The 21,603-nt window shown below is 42.1% G+C and overlaps 1 protein-coding gene across 4 annotated transcripts in view; it reads right to left on the bottom strand.

Annotated features, from left to right (window-relative positions):
- Positions 1-21,603, bottom strand: part of farp2 (FERM, RhoGEF and pleckstrin domain protein 2) — a 242,812-nt gene that overhangs the window by 103,684 nt on the left and 117,525 nt on the right. For all 4 annotated transcript variants that reach the window (XR_009508090.1, XR_009508099.1, XM_059951181.1 and 1 more), the window contains exons 11-13: positions 15,114-15,182; positions 9,123-9,180; positions 2,765-3,008 (exon numbers count right to left, since the gene is read on the bottom strand). Coding sequence is in view for 2 of the 4 variants with exons in the window: in XM_059951181.1 (XP_059807164.1) it covers positions 2,765-3,008; positions 9,123-9,180; positions 15,114-15,182 (371 nt within the window). In the remaining 2 variants the exon portion in view is untranslated. The remainder of the gene's footprint in view (positions 1-2,764; positions 3,009-9,122; positions 9,181-15,113; positions 15,183-21,603) is intronic.

The following is a 21,603-nucleotide window of genomic DNA, read 5'->3' as shown; positions in this document are numbered from 1 at the left end:
GTTTTTTATCCATCTCCAATTGCACCAAAACCTGGGTCAAACATATTGTTGGCTCCAAGTCACATACAGGCCAGATTGGAGAAGGGCAACAAGTTTCCTTCTCTGAAGATCATTAATGAACCAGATGGGGTTTTATGGTAACCTTTCAGAAGAACACAGCCCAAATGGATTGCTACCAAGTTAAATCAGTTCTATCATCAATACATTTCCAAGCAACTCTGAACAAACTTCAGTAGGGATTGCAATCCTTGTCAATACCTTGGAAATAAGTTCAAACGTTGGTGTCAATACATACATCTTTTACTTCTGACACTTAAGGAACAAGTAATGCAAAAATCACAGTTGACAAGACTAGTAAATGATCTTTTGCAGTCACCAACTCCTTCTAAAACAGCATTTTCATTCAACCAGTTATCAACCAAAATTAACTAGTGCTTAGAGGATTGCATCACCCAAGTGTACCCTATGACAACAGCAGAACTAAGAACTTGCAAGTACCTTTAATGTAATGAACATCAAAGTGGTCCGTATTAAAGATAAATAATGAAGGGGAAAAAAGAGCTTAGGCTGTACCAAAGAGAAAAATGACTAGAATCTAAAACACTGATGTTTTTAAAATGTAGAGAAAAATCAATCCAGAGGAATGGAGAGAATAGGGCAGAGATGGCTAAATAAGTGCCACCAACACTGGAATGGAGACAGCATAAATGCACAAATAGAGTCCAAATGGCAAGGATACAAGAAGGGACAGTAGCATAAAATACCAAGGTTCATATGCCAACTTTACTAGTGATCAGGAATGAATGGCAAAAGAATCAGCACTAGTGAATTAGAGAGAATTTCAAACACCCAAGTTAAAAGCCAGGAAGAAGAAACCAGACAAGTAGCAAAACTGCAGAATTTGTTTATGGGTAGGCACCTACTGCTTCACTGCCACAGATAACCAGGGGAACCATTTTGCCTTGAATCTATGACCTGACATTAGACTGATGGGCTCAGAGTTGAAGTCATGGAAAAAAGCCACCATCTCACAGCGAGCTTCCATTTCATACAAAATATTTAACTTCCTTGGGATATTCATGTTCCCATCAAGCTTTCTACACGTTAGAGTTCCCATCTACTTGTATCGCATATTAATTTTCCCACTTGATTTGTAAGAGTGCTCCACAGGTTTTACCAATGTTAGTCAATTCCCCATCAGTTGCATTATTACATAAACAGGAAGATACTTTGCTTTTAGATAGTTTAGCTTGGGTAAATCAGTTCCACAGAAGTCTATACAACAGCCCATTACTACCATCTATTAGGTTCTGTGTGCCCCCCGAGCTCCACCAATACAGCACTTCCCACAGACAACTTCACAGCATTGTGGATGTATTTTGCACTTTAACAGAAAACTATGCCTCAGTGTTGGTTGGCATCTTTAAAGAAATAATATATCTATGTAATTATATAAAGAACTCATTTGGTTCAGAGTATAAATGCATATACATAGTGTCAATGTTCCAGTTACTAAGGCACTGGAAAGTCCACTGGGCCTGTTGCCAAAACCTTACATGAACAGAATACTTCTATAAATTTTGTGCAAAAGGCTGGCCCAAGTGTTCAAAACTTTCAAACATAAAGTGAGTAGAGTAAACTAGCATGGGAATGTTTATATTTTAATACCATCCTTTTGATATTCATAATGATTTTTAAAATGTTGTTGTCACCCAAGCCATTAAACTGAAATTAGCAGATCAGTAATTCCCTACACTACATGTGCATCATTGTAGAGGAAGAGTTTCATTCAGACTGCCCTTTTCCTCCTGCTCTCCTAGTGTACATCCATTAACCTCATTCTTGAAATTGAATGTGAAATTACTTGTGGCAACCTGTGCGAAGGGGTTACTGTAAAATAAACTGCTGTCGAGAGGGGCTCCGCTATCTGAATCCCATGATCCAAACTCACTACTCGAGTCTTCTGTTGTGGTGGGAGGGTAACTCAGCTGCTCAAGCTGCTCAATCACATCACCAAACTGCAAAGCAGAACTGGACTCGGAGCGTACAGAGTATGTGGGAAAGTTCACCATTGAACTGGCTTCAGATTGATCAGCCGAATTGGCCATCCTAAACGATGTTGTGTCAGGTAAGCCATTGAGCCCAAGGTTGGTCAATGAGCTGCTCTGTGACTGATTGTTCAGTAGAGAGCTCGTCTCAGATTTGCTGTAGCACTCATGTAGCCGATTGGCTTGTGCCTTTACCTCAAATAAGTCCACTGTGTCAATTGGTCGACCATTGCCATTAAGGTCACTCTCACCTTCAAATTCAAGGTCACCCTCTGAACCCTGATACATATTATCATTGACATAGTTACTTGATTTGTGTTCACAGCTTAGATTTCCCAACCTAGCGTTTACCAAAGGTGAAGCCACTAACGGATTGTAACTAATGGATCCCTTTGCACCATTCCCCAGCCCATGGTAACATGGTGAAAATGCCTCTGAGCCACCAGCAAAAAAAGAAATCTCAGCCGGGTCATCATCAATGAACTCTTCAGAAAGCTGCAACTGAGTGTTTGTCAATGTGAAAACTGGCATTGCCCTTCCCTGAAGCTGGTTAATATTGTTCTCAGTAATAAACATATCTCTGGCACAGTCATCCTCATCATTGTCATTTCTCTGAGTGAGCTTCCAATTACTAACATTCTCTTTAGTTAAACCACTACCCTCATCATAACCCGACGAGGAGCGACTGCAGCTGCCTGCAGCTTCAGCAACAGAACCTTGAAAGGAGATTGGTGAAGGCTGACTGGAAGTCTTCCATGTTTCTTCCATCGTTGGACTCATTTTCATGTCCACTGGAGATTTCTGAGGAGTATTCTTATTGATCAGGAGCACGTTGCCATCATCTCGGTGGATGGACTGGCTGTCTGTAACGACCTTACACGCAGACTGGATGGACTGAAAGGAAGCAGCAGCTGAAAAGGGAGAGCCTGGAACCTCCACATCTCCTGTGAATGACAAGCTCTGGTGGGGTGAAGAAAACAAAACAACTATATTTGTATACTGCAGTGCATGGCAATCAGTATTTTTCCCCACTTTCAAACCAATCAGAATTATTTACAAAAGTTAACACTTTCCACTTCTCACTTCAGTGTGCTACCATGTAAAACAGACCATACAGATAATGAACGTATTGTTCCAATATATTAGAACACAAGAGATTCTGTATATGCTAAATCCAGAGCAAAACACAATACCGGAGGAACTCAGCAGGTCAGGCAGCATCTACAAAAATGAATAAACTCTCAATGTTTCAGGCCAAGACTTCATCAGGACTGGAAAGGAAGGGGAAGAAGCTAGATTAAGTAGGTGGATGGGGGGGGGTTGGGGAGCAGTACAGACTGACAGGTGATCGGTGAAGCCAGGTGTGGGGAATGGGGGAGCAATACAGACTAACAGGTGATCGGTGAAGCCAGGTGGGGGGAATGGGGGAGCAGTACAGACTAACAGGTGATCAGTGAAGCCAGGTTGGGGGGAATGGGGGAACAGTACAGACTGACAGGTGATCGGTGAAGCCAGGTGGGAGGAATGGGGGAGCAGTACAGACTGACAGGTGATCAGTGAAGCCAGGTTGGAGAAATGGGGGAGCAGTACAGACTGACAGGTGATCGGTGAAGCCAGGTGGGGGGAATGGGGGAGCAGTACAGACTGACAGGTGATCGGTGAAGCCAGGTGTCGGGAATGGGGGAGCAGTACAGACTGACAAGTGATCAGTGAAGCCAGGTGGGAGAAATGGGGGAGCAGTACAGACTGACAAGTGATCAGTGAAGCCAGGTGGGGGGAATGGGGGAGCAGTACAGACTGACAGGTGATCAGTGAAGCCAGGTGGGAGAAATGGGGGAGCAGTACAGACTGACAAGTGATCAGTGAAGCCAGGTGTGGGGAATGGGGGAGCAGTACAGGCTGACAGGTGATCGGTGAAGCCAGGTGGGGGGAATGGGGGAGCAGTACAGACTGACAGGTGATCAGTGAAGCCAGGTGTGGGGAATGGGGGAGCAGTACAGGCTGACAGGTGATCGGTGAAGCCAGGTGGGGGGAATGGGGGAGCAGTACAGGCTGACAGGTGATCGGTGAAGCCAGGTGGGGGGAATGGGGGAGCAGTACAGACTGACAGGTGATCGGTGAGGCCAGGTGGGAGAAATGGGGGAGCAGTACAGACTGACAGGTGATCGGTGAAGCCAGGTGTGGGGAATGGGGGAGCAGTACAGGCTGACAGGTGATCGGTGAAGCCAGGTGGGGGGAATGGGGGAGCAGTACAGACTGACAGGTGATCAGTGAAGCCAGGTGGGGGGAATGGGGGAGCAGTACAGGCTGACAGGTGATCGGTGAAGCCAGGTGTGGGGAATGGGGGAGCAGTACAGGCTGACAGGTGATCGGTGAAGCCAGGTGGGGGGAATGGGGGAGCAGTACAGACTGACAGGTGATCGGTGAGGCCAGGTGGGGGGAATGGGGGAGCAGTACAAATGCGACAGCTAGGATTTCCTGATGGACACAACGTGCTGGAATTGGAATGCGGAAATCCTACCTGTCGCATTTGGCCATAATGAGGCCATTCTCAGGTTGGAGGAGCAACACCTCATACTCCATCTGGGTAGCCTCCAACCTGACCACTGATTTCTGTAATTCTCTCCCCTGCCCCTTCTCTCTTTTTCAATTCCCTATTCTGGCCTCCACTCTTAACCCTTCCCTCCTCCTCACCTTCTGGTACCTCTCCTCCTTCCCTTTCTCCTCTCCTATCAGATTCCTTTTTCTTTAACCCTTTACCTTTTCCATCTATCACTTTCTCCAAGCTTCTCACTTCAACACCTCACCTCCACATCTATCACCTGCCACATTGTACTGCTTCCCTTCCCCACCCCACCTTCTTATGTGGGCTTCTTTCTTCTTCCTTTCCAGTCCTGATGAAGGGTTTCAGCCTGAAACGTCGACTGTTTATTCCTCTCCACAGAGCTGCCTGACCTGCTGGGTTCCCGCAGCATTTTGTGTGTGTTTCAGTATATTATTCTTGTGAGATAATTACAAGGGAAACCAACCAAATGACACCAGCTGTTAACCGGTAAAAACAACAGCATTTAGTGCCTATACTAAGGTGGTAGAGTGTCGTTGTCTTCAAGCATTGCAGTGCCAATGGTAAAAGCAACGCACACAAAATGCTGGAGGAACTTAGCAGGTCAGTCATCATCTATGGAAAATATAGATAGTTGGTGCTCTCAAATTAATATTAGATGGAAGTTTACTAGATTATTATCCAGACAGTAGTGAAAGAACAGGGATCCATTTCCACGCTTGGGTAGTGTGCTATCTGGAAGATGGTGGTGTTCCCATGCACCACTACTGCACTCGTCCTTCTAGGTTTTCCAGAATGGAAGTTTTAAAGGCGCTCTCTAAGAATTCTTAACATGCTGCTGCAGCATACACTTAGAGAGTGAACACTGAAATGATAATAGGCTGCTGGTAGAGGGAGAATGTTTGAAGTGACAGATAGTGGGCCTCTCAAGCAAGGTACTGGACTCCATAATGTCCCTAATGTATTGAAACAAAAATTCAAAGGGTCTAATTATCTTCCACTGCCTCAACTTTACAAGAGCTGTGCACTTTCAACTCATGAATACAAGTGGCATGTTCATGGGAAGAGATGATGTTATTGGGAAATGAGAGATGTTTTTGGATGAAATATCAATTGGTCCCATTATTGGCTTATTGATACAAAGAATAAGAGAGTAATGAGGGTAAATCAATAATTATGAGAATTTCAATCTACATAAAGACTGGGAAACCCAAATGAATGACAATAATGTGGAGGATAAATCCACTGATGAAAATTTATGCAGCATTAATAGTGTTTTCTGGAGCAATGGATCAATGCACTGGAATAAGTTATTTGATGATAATGGAACTGAAAATATCTTTAGAGAAAGGGTGTTAAAAATATGATCAAATGTCACAAAAAAAGTGGTTTAGTCATGGCTAGCAAGATAACTTAAAAGGTGTTGCCACTATAAAAGCACCAAGCCCAAAGATCAGGTGAATTTCAAAATCTGGGTCCCCTACAGACTTAGAAACTACATGAACATTTTGTATCTGTCTTAAGGGGAAAAAAGCTTTCAAAGCTCAAATCCACAATGAATGGGCTGAACGAAATTATCAACTCAAAACAAAATCTGTACTGAAGAAATGAATGGGACCGAAATGTGATAAATCACCTGTACCTGATAACACTAATGTATTAATAGGATTGGATAGGTCCTACATGGACTTGAGAGGGAAACCAAGTTCAATAAATAATTTAAAGTTCCTTAATGATATAACTAGTGGAACAGATGAAGGTCAACTTGTTGATGTTGTAGTATCTGGTATTTCAGGTCTTCGATAAGGATACACACAAGATTTTTGTTTTTCTACTAACCCCATAGTCACAGTAAAATTTATAAAGTGTAATCGTTTAAACATACATTGTGTACTGCTTGATATTTTACATTGTGGGTTGTATTGGAGGTCATTACACTGCATCTAAGCAAACGTGAGACACAGCTTGGCGGGCAGACAGTGGTTTCCCCTAGACTAGTGGTCGCCAACCCATCGATCACAACGACTGGTCAAACTTTGAGACTTTCTCAGTAGATCCCGAAAAAGAAAAGAAAAATAAATACACAAATACTGTTGAGAGATTGTTTCCAGGTTGCGGGGTTTACATTTCGTTCTTTCTGCCCAATGCATGTGTGTAGCTCCCCCGCCACGCACTACAGTGTACTTCAGTGGTAACGATATGATCTGGCGATATGAAACGATATGAGTCAGCTGCACCTTTCCTCATTCCCTGTCACGCCCACTATTGAACTTGAATGCACGCAAGGTCATTACCCGCGCGAGTTCATCAGTTGCCTAAACGCAGTGACACCCTCGCGCCAGGGATCACTGGTTGGCCTGAAGCGCAGCCGGCAGGAAGTGCCGTTGCTACTGCCCTGGAGTGTGGACAGATGGGCACCGCCTCTCAACCTGTTTAGCACGCCGAATGTTCATGGGGAGCCCGGTGCTAAAATATTCGCAGGGAACCTAGTTCGGGCTCAGGGCTCCGTAAGCATCAGAGCAGCTACCTCGCTGCAATCTACTGAAAGTTATCCCTCGAGACAAACTTTTGTTGGCCGATAGGTCCTACGTGGGGGGCAGACATGTGCCCTGTCGCACTCCTCGCTCGGTCGGTCAATTGCTCTCTTCGGACTGCGACTGCCGTGGCCCTGGTACGGGAACAGCCAGGACTCAAAACTGCTCCGGTACCCTGAGTCCAAGCACCCTGCACTTAAAGACAAACTCGCTGAGCTTTTTCCAGCAGAAAAAACGTGAGCAAGTGGGGCAGAAGCTAAGTGCCGAGAGCCACGAAAACTAAATTGCAGAATAGACTGGACATATGGAACCTGCTTCAATTATCGCTGCATTCCGGTCGTGTTTAACATCCCCACCTCCATCGGCCAGTCCGCAAGAATATTGTCAATATTAAACCAGTCCGCGGAACAAAAAAGGGTGATGACCCCTGGTGTTCATTCATCATTTCTGCTTCCGGGTTGCAGGGTTTTACTTCCGGTCTTTTCTGCCCCGGTGCGCATGCATGTAACTAATCGATTTGGGGTCGATCTTGCCTTTCACTAAGGCCGAGGTAGGGGATCTTGGGCTTAAAAAGGTTGGTGACCACTACCCTAGACGAACGTGGTTTAATAGAGCTGAGTGTAACATGGTTAATGGATAGAAAACGGAAAATAGGAATAAAATGAGTCAATTATTGTATTTAGAGGCTATTCTGCAGAGTTCTGTGTTAGGGCCCTGTCTGTTCATCATCTATAGCAATTATTTGAATGAAACATAGAAACACAGAAAACATACAGCAGAATACGGACCCTTCAGCCCACAAAGTTGTGCCGACCATGCCCCATCTTAGAAATTACTAGGCTTACCCATAGCCCTCTATTTTTTATTTGAAATGAATCAAACTTAGCAACAGCAGATTTGCTGACGATACAAAGGTGTACAGCAGTGCAGACTGCCACATGACTCAAAAATTAAGATTAATGAGCAAGAAAAGGGTAGCACTGAACTGCCGCTGCAAAACAACGAACTTCATGACATATGCCAGTGATATTAAATCTGATGATTTTGATTGTCATTCATCCATTTGGTAGGAAAAGTAGAAAGACAAAAGATTGGTGCTCAAAGGCTTCTAAGGTGGTGCAATATCCATTCAGGAAGGCAAGTGCTATGTTAGACTTTACTGCAAGAGGGCTTGAGTTCAAAAGTAGATAATTACACTGGGCCCCACTGAACTGCACCTGGAATACGGTTTACAAGTCAGTCCTCTCCATGGAATGATAATTTGCATCAGAGGGGAATACAGCCAAAGTCTGCCACTTCACTAGTTGTCTAAAGGTGAGATCAAGCATGCAAGGACTAGGTTTAAGATTAAAAAAATATAGAAATGATCTCATTGAAATGTTAAAACGGATTCAATAGAGTAGATGCAGAATTGATACATTTCCCTGGCTGGGACAATTTGAAACATGATTCAGAGACTCAAAATTAGTGGTCAATTGTTCAGGATAAAGATCGATCAGATTTGAACCTTTGGAATGATCTCAACTGTAGAGGTTTAGTTGTTAAATATATTAAAAGCAGATAATGATAGATTTTTTATATACAATTGGAATCAAGGGATATAGGGTTGTGAGTAGTAAAAGAACAGCTACTATCTTACTGAATGACAGAAGAGCAATAGAAGTCAACCCTTGCTTCCATTTGCTCTGTGCTTGTGTTACAGCACTACTTAGGTCATTGTCAATATTGCTTACTATTTGAGTGCCAAACTCAGCAGGTGGAAGGAAGAGGTATATAGCGGGTACCAATAGTCAATGTAACACTATGGGCTGAAAAGCCAGCTTCTGAGCAGCATGACTCATACTGATTGTGAAATACCATGTGAGAAATCAGTTAGTAAGCATACCATTATCAATATACACATAAACACCCAGCAGACACCTACCCCCACTCCCAGCCACCAACACCCTGCGAATGTTAGAGCATCACAGGACTGACCTGTTTTGGCACGTCTTTGGTCATAATCTGAGCTGGGCCTCGTACTCTGCTGTGCCGCCTGAAAAGTAGAGAGTATTCAGTAAGGACCCAAAGAGAAGAAAACTACACCAGACAGTTTTTCTTTTAAAAATATAATTGTGTGACATATAAGGAGAAAGTAAAAGTCAACGTAGTGAAGCAGACATGCTTAAGTAACAATACCAGCTCTCCTCACAAGCTACATTGTACACTGGACTCACTGCCAATCTGCTCCACTGCTGACAGAATTGATTTTACTTTCAAATGGGTACCTAATGCTTGAGAGATGGATTTCAGCTCAATTTTTATAAATACCAAAGCCCATCTAATCTTTTAGCTCACTTTTAAAGTCTTAATATAATCTGCTTCCTGCAGTAGATCACTTATATGTACATATAAACTTGTTTATTTTAAGTGGATTTGACATAATGCTACACTTTTATTGTTACACCAATGCTGCTGACAATGCCTATCCTTAACTACCCCCAAAATAAGGTAGCTAAAAAGTCTATCACATTAATAGCTCTGAAACTGGTCAGATGCAGAGCAGACGAAAAGACATCAGTGAACCAGATAAGCTTCTACAATTACTATTACTGAGACTGATTTTCAAAATATATATTTTTTACTTAATGTCTCAAGGAGATTTGAACTCATTACAGCCCAAAATTCTGGCTGCTAGTTCACCAATCACAAAGCTACTATATTGCATGTACGTACAACATGCCCAAATCATCTTGCCCTACAATCACTTACTTCCACTAAAAATACTGTTATACTTTGCAAGGTGTCTAAGATTACCAGGGCATTCCAGGAATGATAAAGGGCCTCAGCCCAAAACTTCAACTGTTCATTTCCCTCCATAGATGCTGCCTGATTTGAGCTGTGTGTATTACTTAAAACTGGCACTTACCTAAGGTAGTGCTAGCCTCCAAGGATGGAGAATGGTAGAATGAAAGTTGATCTTCTAGCCATGTATAAAATCACGAGGGGCATAGATAGGGTGAACGTGCACAGTCCTTTTGCCAGGGTTAAAGAATCAAGAAAGAGGACATGGGTTTAAGGTGAAAGGGATAATTTTCTTCACCCTGAGGATGCTCAATGTAAGGAATGAGTTGTCAGAGGAAGTTGGCGAGGCAGGTATGTTAACATTAAAAAGGTACTTGAGCAGGTCCATGGACAGGAAGTGTTTGTAGGGATACAGGCCAAATGGGACTAGCTTAGATGGGAATCTTGATCAGTACAGATCAGTTGGGCCAAAGGGCCTGTTTCAATGCTGTATGACTATGTTCACTCTCCAATAAAGAGGCTTTCCAGGTAGCAAACATGGATGAGGAACTACCTGAAAAAAAAAGGGGTGGGGTGGGGGAGGCAGTATTTGTTCTCATCTGAGATCCATGCTCAGGAATCATGATTAACACACTAATTTATCAGGCATCTAACATGTTAGTACACAGTTCAAGATATGGTATTTTTAACCTCCACAACAATAGGCATCACAGAACACATGGTTAATTTTGTTCCTTTGTATAAAATCTTCAGTGGTTCATTTGAATTTCTGAAGAGGACACAGTCTCACCCACAAAGCACACATCTTGTTAAACATATCAGTGGATCATTATAGTGACCTGACTGGTAATTTTACAAGGAATCCAGTTCAAATGCCTTTTCAAAGCAACTGCAGGAAACAACCAAACTAGCCTTTCCTGGATCAGCCAAATCGCAATATAAAGTCCTCACCTGCCTTGCCCTTCCAAAGCAACAATTTTGTTTAGAAATTAGCAGTTTTAAAATTAGGAACAGCTTACATTTTAATCAAGTAGCAACTGTATACCAATTCTTCCACAGAAGGTTGTAGCTAACTCTAAAACAAATACACTCAGTAGCAAACTATCAGCAGCAAGTTCTGAGCTGCTTTTGGAGATTTTTTTAAATTCACTCGCCCAGGTTTTGATAATTTGTTGGATAATCTGCTGAGCTAACAATAGAACTGCTTGGTTACATACACAGAGGAAAGATCATTGCAACACAACCACGATGAAGGTCAACCAGAAAAGTAGAGCTCTCAGGAAACGAGTTAATGAGTCACTGTCTGCACAGGGCACCCAAACAGGGGTTTTACAGAGTTAAATAGGTTCAATTATATTGAGGGGAAAATGCTGTCTCAGATTGAAACTTATTTGGAGATAAATTCTACTAAATCATTAAACACTAAGCATGAGAATTTCAAATACTGCCTGATCTCCTGGTGTACTCAGCAATTTTTGTATTTATTTCTAATATCCAGCAGCACATCTCCTTCAGTAATATGGATTGTAGTTCGATCGTTATGGCTTCTACAGGGGCAACCCCAAAATGTTATTGTCCTTTTTAAATGTAATTGTTTATAACCATAAGACCCAGCATAACATTAAGTATAGATCTACCCTGTCAGCAAGTTGTTCACTGGTGGAGAAAGTGAAGGAGCTGGACAGTGCGGATTATGTTACTGCCTGCATCTGAGAGGCAGAGAAGGAACTGGTGTGAAGGCAGTGTTCAGTGTAATAGTGAGTAATTGTCTTAGTCGCTTTTCTTGCGATCGCAAGACCCTGTTGGACATTGTTAATGTGGATGCTGCAAGTCCGATTTACTGACAGATGTTGAGCTACCTGCCCTCAGTCAAAGTGAAGACTAGGCCTCAAGCCGCAGTGTCGCCTGTTTACAGTCTCCCAGGAGAGAGGCATCGGAGGTGGTGCAGTACAGAGTACAAGCTGGAGTCAGTGCGGTCCCTACTGTTCACTCAGCAGAAGACTAACTGTGTTGTGTTCACCTGCAGACTGCCACATGGACTCGGGGTGTCGGGTATTTTTTTTTGTGACTGTATTTTACTGATACCTTTTAGTGCTTGCTATCTTTATGTACACAATATGTGCCTTGCATTTTGTGTGACTGTTGTTACTGTGTTTTGTACCTTGACCACCAAGTAATGCTGTTTCACTTGGCTGTATTCATGTACGGTTGAATGACAATTAAACTTGAACTTATTGCTCGCTTCATCTAGACACGTGTACTCTAAGCAAGAGAACCTGAAGACCTAAGATTATTGCAGGATGAAGAAACCACTGATCTGCAAAGCTAAGCAGAGCACATACTACATCACCACAATACTAGGATGAACCCTGACATCACGCTGATAGACGATGCCACAGTAGTGTAGTGGGTTAGCACAATGCTTCACAGTTCTAGCAACCCAGGTTCAATTCCCTCAGCTGCCTGTAAGGAGTTAGTAATGTCTTCCCTGTGACTGTCACTTTCCTCTGGGTGCTCCAGTTTCCTCCCACAGTCCAAAGATGCAACGGTTGGTAGATTAATTGGTCACTCCCTCCTACAATTTAAAGTGGTCCACAGGGCTCACATGACTAAGGATAAGCTATCTCATTGTTATTCAAATATATCTCCTTATTGTGATAGATGTAACTATATAGAGGCTGCACTAATTCATATATTTTGGACATGCCCGAGTCTTGAAAAATAGTGGAAGGCAGTATTCCAAACTTCCTCTGTACTTTTCTAAGTAAATTTTAAGCCTAACCCTTTGACTGCCTTATTCGGTATTGTTGGAGGACAAGATATTATTTTGGAGACATCTGATTTGTACATTTTGGCTTTTATTTCTTATAGCTGGAACGGCACTCTTACTTAAATGGAAGGATGCCGTTCCACCTACTCACGTTCAATGGTTACGTGATGTTATGTCATGCTTAAATTTAGATAAGATCTGTTGTTCAATTTCTGAATCTAGTCAAGACTTTCAAACATTGTGGGGACTATTTTTGAACTATTTTCAAAACCTTTGATTTGCTCTTAAAGTACAGATGTTGGCTAATAACATATTTCACTATATGATAAAGATTTTTTTCCTTTTTTCTTTCTTTACCAAACAGCTTCTATTTTGGTAGTGGGCTTAGATTCTTTTTTGGTATAATAAAATTATCGCATTTCAATATTATGATTTAATTTAATTTACATTAATATAGGGTAATGAGATTGCAAGTGTGATTTAAATATAATGTATTTGGTATTATTTTATCCTTTTTTTACTTGTATATCTTATTGTACTCTGTATGCTTCTTTGCAGAAATTAATAAAAATATTGAAAGAGGTAAATTGTCCCATGATTAGCTAGGATTAAATGGGGGCGCGAGGGAGAAGGGTAACTGGGTAGCATGGCTCCAAGGGCCAGAAAGGCAGATTCCAGGCTGTAAGACAATAAAATAAAAATAAATATGTGAATTCTATTGGGCGATATGGTGTGAAAAAAGACAGAACTTTTCATTTAAAATAGGACAAAATGGGTAGAAAGAATAAAAGGAAAAAAACAACTGGTGAAGTTTTACCTTTCATTTTACACCTGTAAGGGATTCAGCATCTAAAACTAACTGATTCAGGATATAATACTTTACAGAGGAGCTGGACTTGGTATTCTTTGGAATAAGCATTCAGATCAGGTATGAAAAGTAGGAAGTGGAAAGATGATAATCAGATGAACACAATCGCCAGCCACAGAATTTCAATCTAAAAAGGTTTGAGATTCCATTCTTCAATCCATACTTAAGGTGCTCAGGGTGGGGGAGAAGAGTGGAGGTTGTGTGGTGTGGGAAGTCATGGGGATGGAGGAGGAGAAATAAGCCCTCTAGGATGTTAGTCACCAAAATAATGGCTAGGTGTTTGAGGTTGTCTTAACCTTTTTATAGGTTCAACATTTAAACATTTGCACAGCTTGAATGTGACAAAGGCAATGGAATAAGTACATCCCTGAATATGAATCAAGCATCCTATTCTACAACAGTATATGATATGTGGCCTTCATATCTCAGTATGGTATTTGAGAAGCACAAATTATTTGGAAGCTAAAGGAAATCAGTCATTCATGTTCTCCGATCTCAGCAATCTGGACAGGTGGAAATGTGATTTAATAATACTGGTATTAAGCTATGAAGATTTAAAAGGCAGAAAGAATGTTATGTGGCCATATTGGTAGATGGTTTACTTAAAACATTAATAACATACAAGAAAATTTACTGGAACTCAGTTGAGGAAATAAAGTTTACATCCCAGGATATGTCAATTTGTAAGGAGTGTTACACAGTTCTAGCTTCCCAAGGTACTGAGTTCATACTAGTTTTACTGGGGAGATATTAAAAGGAGTGTTAAATTAGTAAATAATCAACAAATTGAATTTTAAGACAGTAGAAAATACAAAGTATGTTGGGGATGGTCAGGGAGTGCACAGCGTGGGCAAGTACTCAAGATTTTGATAGCAAAAGACAAGTCAAATTCTTGCAATTTATGCAATCTCAAATACTAAGAGGGAAATATACAGGTTTAATGTTTAAATTTATAAAGGGAGTGGTGAACACATAAAGCAAACAATCTGACAAGGCTGTGAAATGGAATAGAGATTATTCTGAACTATAGGCAATGAACAAGACTGAACTAAATATAGAGAACAAATGTGGAAAACAAAATGAACAAGGCTATAAATAGTAAATATTTTAATAATAGATTGCAGTGGCCTGTTCTGGTATACAAAATGAAATACATCAGACGTTTCACTCTTTAAACATTCACAGTCAAACAAGGCAGATCCATCGAGGTATTCCATGTCAATTTTTTTTTTAAATAGTGAATGGAAAGCACTGGGTCACTGCAAAGATATTTATCCATGTCCAAGTTAAAGTCATAACAGCCCAGCTTCACCATATTATTGATTTATAACAATGCAGATTTTAGCAAACAGAAGCCATGATTTCATTGCATGATGCAGAGAGGCTTCCATTCCAATATCAATCTCTATATATTGATCCAAATATAACCAAATAGGTCATGTGTTAACTACATATTGGAAAACACTAAATTTTACAAATTTTGCTATTAACAGAACAACCCTGAAAAAATAGAAACCGAACATGCCAAGTTATTAACAAAGATTACCTCTGATAAGGGAGAGTCTTTGTCACACTCTCACGCATGTAGTCAACCAGCTGTTTCTGCGTCCTTCCACTGTAGAGGAAAACAAGAGATTAACCATTAACCCCACTCAATTCACTATTAGAAACCATCTCCAACACTATTATAGTTCACCACAGTGAGTTATCAAGAAGGATGTTAAATACCCCGTAACAGGTTAAAAAGGACCAGCAGAAATGAATACACCTGGAGTCCGAGTCTTCCGCTATAAACACTATTTTATTAGTAACTACATGATAAAGTAATATAAAACAAGATAAGGCAAACAGGTTAGCAGAGTATATGTATATATAAGTGAGTAAATAAAGCTCCCCCAAACTTCTTCCATCTCAGGTGGTGAGAAGATACAGTCTTATGATGGTATGTGAGAAAGGTCAGTTCAATGCTTGAGGTTGCTGTTGTTGGTAAGAGAGAGAGAGATTGTAATCCAAAGGCATATGTTGTGAGAAGACAATTACGTCGATATTCCAAAATAACAATAGCAGTAGGTTTTATCTCTGAAGTTGTTCCACTCCACACACAAAGTATCACCGACAGTGATCTTCAACGAATATCCTTTCAACACAAGTGGTACCACACCTGAACTCAGCTACGGGTCATCCCAAAGTGGTGGCCATAGGATACTCAAACAGAATCCACGTATGGATTATCACCAACAGTAGCTTATCACTGACATACCATCTTCAAGTGGTAAAACTACCAACCCAGGCCAGGATTATCACACACAGGTAGTTTCCACACAAGGTTACCCCAAACTCTCAACTGTGATAGCCACTTATCCAGTTCCACAACATACGAAATAACTCCAACAGTGATTTGCCACAGAGGTGCCTTTCTTCAGTGAACTACCACACCAAAACAAGGGTGACATACAAGTGGTAATCACAAAGATACTCCCCTTACCAGAGAACCCACTCCTGTGGATTAACTACGTGACAGTCACAGCTTCGTATTCGAATGGAACTCAAACTCACCCTTACGGGCTACAGAGGAGAGAGTCTAAACAGTGACCGCTTTGTCACTAGGTTTCTTCTGTTTCAAACCTTCCTCTCCCCTCTTCTCTTCCTTTAAAGTCACCAAATGTGACCACAAAAAGGAGACCATCTTCTGTGGTAAAGTTATCAACCCAGGCAAAGGATGGACACACTGATAACTTCCCACCAGTCACACCTTTCCCACTGCGAGAGCCACTGATCCATTCTCCCAATTAATCCTCCAAAACCCACCTTTCTGTGGGCGCAACAAAGCTCATCCAGTGTCCGAAAGCATGTGTGTCTGTCTAACAACCAAGTGACCTTGTATTTATCCAAGCATGCTGAACACCAGCCATCCATCAAATAACGCTGCCCTTGGTCACCAGGGCGATTCACGAGCTGCTCGTTGTCTCTCTCTGTAAGAACTCACAAGCAGGCAGTGTCCTTGTATATTCAAAACAAGCTTTAGAGTTCGTATAAACACCATCTCAAGGAAGGCTTCGTCCCTCTCTCTCCCTCTCTCTCTCTCTGTAACAACTCAAACAGTGTCCAAAAGCCAGTCTCATTCTCCCGACATTTTAAAGTGATAGTCCACATATTTTAAATATGAACCCTAGGGGTACATAACAAGGATCAGACTGCAACTGCATAGGTCATGACAATAAACTACATAAGCCATTGTCTCCCATGCTGGTGCTTAAAAAGGAATAAAGTATTTGGTTGCTAGTGAAGACCATGTCTACATAAGGATTTAATGATTTATTTTCATAGACCAATCAGCTTGGGCATGGTGAGTATGCTGGGAAAAAAAATGAAATTGTGATTGTGTTGCAGACCGCATTAGAAGCAATTTTTCAACATAACGGAAATGACGGGAGTCTACCACAAGGGAATGCAGTTTACTACAGTGCTCAAACGTAAGATTTTTGAAAAATAATTTCAGTAGAATAATACAGCTACATTTTGTTTCCATCACAATATCAAATACAAAATGATGCATTTAATGTTAAACTTAGATTGTTAAGATCCATTTCTTCATCATCACTATAATCATCAGCATTAGTGCCATTGAGGGCTTTCCTGCCCAGCTGAGAACAGATGAGGATTCAGTTTGATGTCTTAGCTACAAGATGCAATATTATACCCACGTGTTGCTGGAATGAGACTTGAACCCACCTTTCATATAGAGGACGTAGACACCACCCCCTTATCACCCACATACCCCTCCCAAGCCACTCCTATCTACAGGTATCCCCCATTTTTTGAACGTTCACTTTACGTCAACTCGCTGTTATGAAAGACCTACATTAGTAACCTGTTTTTGCTAACAGAAGATGGTTTCACTGTTACGAAAAAAGGCAGCACTCGCCGAGCAGCCAAGCTCCTCCCCTGGAACTGCATTCTAGCCGGCATTGCTTAAACACGTGCCTGTGAGCATCTGTGCTTTATGTCAATTTATTTTGTGCTTCCGTTAGCAAGATGAGTTCTAAGGTATCGGAAAAGAGCATGTAAGGGTGTTTCACTTAACATAAAACTAGACATAATAAAGTGTTTCGACCGTGGTGAACCAAGTAAGGACATAGTGAGTTTGGCTAAGGGTTTGTGGAAGTTGAAGATGATGTTGAAGCGGTTTTAGCATCCCATGACCAAGAACTGACCGATGAAGAGCTGATGAAGAGGAAAGGATAACAATTGAAGCCGAATGCAATAGTGAAAACGTCCAGGAACTGAACGTGAAGCAAATGCGTGAGATTTTCGCTGCGACTGACAACGCTGCAATGATTGCAGAAAAGTATGACTTTAATTTTGAAAGGGTACGTAGGTTTAGGGCTTGTTTGCAGGATGGTTTGAGTGCTTACAAAGAACTGTATGATAGAAAAATGCGTGAGGCTAAGCAGTCAAGCATACTGTCATTTTTCAAGCCTTCCACAGCAGATGACAAAACTCGACCTTCGATACTGAAGCAGGCAGTCATAGAAGAAGGTGACTTGCCTGCCTTGATGGAAACTGACAACGATGAGGTGACACCCCAGTGTCCCACCACCCCAACCTCCAATGACTCAGCTTAATACACCATCATCAGTGTCCTCACCGTCTTCCTGATTCCGGTAAGTGAAACTACACTGGGCGTACATTATTTCTACTTTATATAGGCTGTGTATTTTTATGTGTTATTCGGTAGCTTCATAGCTTAAAGGTTACTGGAAAGAGTGCTTCTGCCGGGAGCGCTTGCGCCGTGCGTTTCTGCCGGGAGCGCTTGCGCCGTGCGTTTCTGCCGGGAGCGCTTGCGCCGTGCGTTTCTGCCGGGAGCGCTTGCGCCGTGCGTTTCTGCCGGGAGCGCTTGCGCCGTGCGTTTCTGCCGGGAGCGCTTGCGCCGTGCGTTTCTGCCGGGAGCGCTTGCGCCGTGCGTTTCTGCCGGGAGCGCTTGCGCCGTGTGTTTCTGCCGGGAGAGCTTGCGCCGCATGCTATTACCGCGAGTGCTGCTGAGAGCGCTTGCATGAAATTTTCGCTGCGGTGGACCGTGCTGCAAAAATTGTAGAAAAGTATTCTTACTTTATATAGGCTGTGTATTTATCAGATCATTCCTGCTTTTACTATATGTTACTGTTATTTTAGGTTTTATGTGTTATTTGGCATGATTTGGTAGGTTATCTTTTGGGTCTGCAAACGCTCACAATTTTTTCCCATATAAATAAATGGTATTGCTTCTTCACTTTACAACATTCTGGCTTACGAATCGTTTCATAGGAAAACTCTACCTTCGAATAGCGGGGGAAACCTGTATCATGCTGGTGAATGTACATTCTCTGGGAAATAAAATTAAACACCTCAGAGCAAGATTGCAGAACCAGAGGGACATCAGGGACTGCTGTGTACTTTGCTTCATAGAAACGTGGTTAACATCTGCCATTTTAGATGCCATGCTGCAACCCATGGCTTGACCATTCTCTGCAAGACAGGACAACACAATCTTTTAAAGGTAGAGGAGGTGGATAACTCAGCATGGTACAGACAAATGGTGGTTTTGTCTCAAGCCTGCTCAAACGACCTGGAACATCCAGGGGTCAAATATTGTCCCATTTATCTGCCAAGGCAGGTTTCTGTCACCATCCTGGTACATTCCAACTCAGGCCAACATCAGACAAGCACTGCTGTACACACCATGATTAGCAGTCACAATGTGGTGCACTGGGCGTCTTTCCTATCATTGCTGGGAATTTCAATTAGGCCACCTTGAAGGAGTTTCTATCAGCAACATGTCACCCATGGAAACCGAAGAGCCAGCATATTTGGCCACTGTTATACCACACTCAAGAATGTTTACCATGCTATTCCATACCTACACTTTGGAAAGTTCAATTACCTCGCTGTATTTCTTCTACCAACGTATAGGCAGAAGCTAAAGACTGCAGCACCAGCAGTGCGGATCAAGAAATATGGTCAAAGATTCATTACCCATTCAGAATATGATGGCAGAAGGGAAGGAGCTGTTCCTGAAACATTGGGATTCATCTTCAAAGCTGAATGAATTTGCCACAGTTGTCACTAACTTCATCAAGAACTGTGTGGATGAGTGTGAGCCTTTGAGAGCAAACCAGTCATACCCAAACCAAAAGCCCAAGATGAATCTCTGCTGAGGGCAAGATCTGAAGCATTTAAGGCCAACAATCCAGAAATATACAAGAAGTCCAAGTACGACCTATGGAAGGCTATTTTAAGAGCCAAAATAACCAATTCTGATTGAGATTAGTGATAAAAATCGGGTGCATATCAGCTCAGGCAGGGTATTACTTCCTGCAAGGTGAAGCCTAACATCACGAATGGCTGTGATGTTTCATGCCCGGATAAGCTCAACACCTTTTCTGCACTTTGAGAAGGAGAATAACCTACACATATGTGAATTCCTGCACTATCTAGTGACCCTGTGAACTCTGTCTCAGAGGCCGATGTCAGAACACCTTTCAAGAGAGTGAACCCTAGCAAGGCACCAGGCCCTGATGGTGTACCTGATGGGGCTCTGAAAACCTGTGCCAACTAAATGGTAGATGTGTGCAAGGACATATTCAATTTCTCACTACTGCAGTCAGAGGTTCCCACCTTCTTCAAAAGATTGACAGTCATACCAGTGCCCAAGAAGAGCAGGGTGAGCTGCCTCAACATCAATCACCTAATGGCACTCACATCTACTGTGAAGTGCTTTGGGAGGTTGGTCTTGGCCAGAATCAACTCCTGCCTAAGGAGCTGGACCCACTGCAATTTGCCTATCACCACAATGGTCCTTAGCAGATGCAATCTCACTAGTTCTCCATTCTACTTTGGATCACTAGAACAATAATATTTCAGCTGCTGTTAATAGATTGAAGCTTAGCATTCAAAACAATCATACTCTCAATTCTAATCAACAAGCTCCAAATCCTGGGCCTCTGCACCTCGCTCTGCAATTGAATCCTTGACTTCCTGACAGGGACCTAACGCAGTCTGTGTAGATTGGAAATATCACCTCCTCGTCGCTGACAATCAACACAGGTGCATCTCAAGGATACATACACTAGGAAATCTGCAGATGCTGGAAATTCAAACACACACAAAATGCTGGTGGAACACAGCATTTTGTGTGTGTTCAAGGATACATACTTAGCCCTGCTCTATTCTCTCTACACCCACAAGTATGGCTAAGTGCAGCTCAGATGCCATCTATTAATTTGCCGACGACACAACTATTTTTGGCACAATTTCAGATGGTTAGGAGTAGTACAGGAATGAGATAAATCAGCTGGTTGAAGGGCGATGCAGCCAGAAACTTGCTCACAACATCAGCAAGACCAAGGTAAGATTGTGGACTTCTGGAAAGGGAAGTCAAGGGAACACACACCAGTCCTAATTGAGGGATCAGCAGTAGAAAGGGTCAGCAGTTAAAGTTTTTGGATGTCAGCACCTCTGAAGATCTATAATATTGGTGTTATTATGAAAAAGGCACAACCGCAGCTATATTTCATCAGCAGTTTGAGGAAACTTAGTATTTCACAAAAGGTACGTACAAATTTCTACAAATGTACCATGGAGAGTATTCTACCTGGTTGCATCACTGTCTGATATGGAGGGGCCATCGGAAAAAGTTGCAGAAAGTTGTAAGCACAGCCAGCTCCATTGTGGGCACGAGCCTCCCCAGCATCAAGGACATTTTCAAAAGGCAACGTCTCAAAAAGGCAACATCCATCATTAAGGACCTCCATCACCAGGACATGCCCTCATCTTGTTGCTACCATCAAGAAGCCTGAAGTCACACACCCAATGTTTCAGGAACAGCTCCTTTCCCTCTGCCATCATATTCTGAATGGGCAATGAATCCTTGAACACTACCTCACTATTTTTCTACTTCCTTTTTGCACTGCTTATTTAATTATTTTTTTTAAATATACTTGTTATTGTTGTTTATAGTTTGTTATATATTACACTGTACTGCTGCAAGGCAACAAACT

This window comes from Hypanus sabinus, chromosome 2 (assembly GCF_030144855.1).
Source record: "Hypanus sabinus isolate sHypSab1 chromosome 2, sHypSab1.hap1, whole genome shotgun sequence".
Classification (NCBI taxonomy): Eukaryota; Metazoa; Chordata; class Chondrichthyes; order Myliobatiformes; family Dasyatidae; genus Hypanus; species Hypanus sabinus.
Note: the sequence above shows the minus strand (reverse complement) of the source record. Positions and strands in the feature narration are given on the sequence as shown.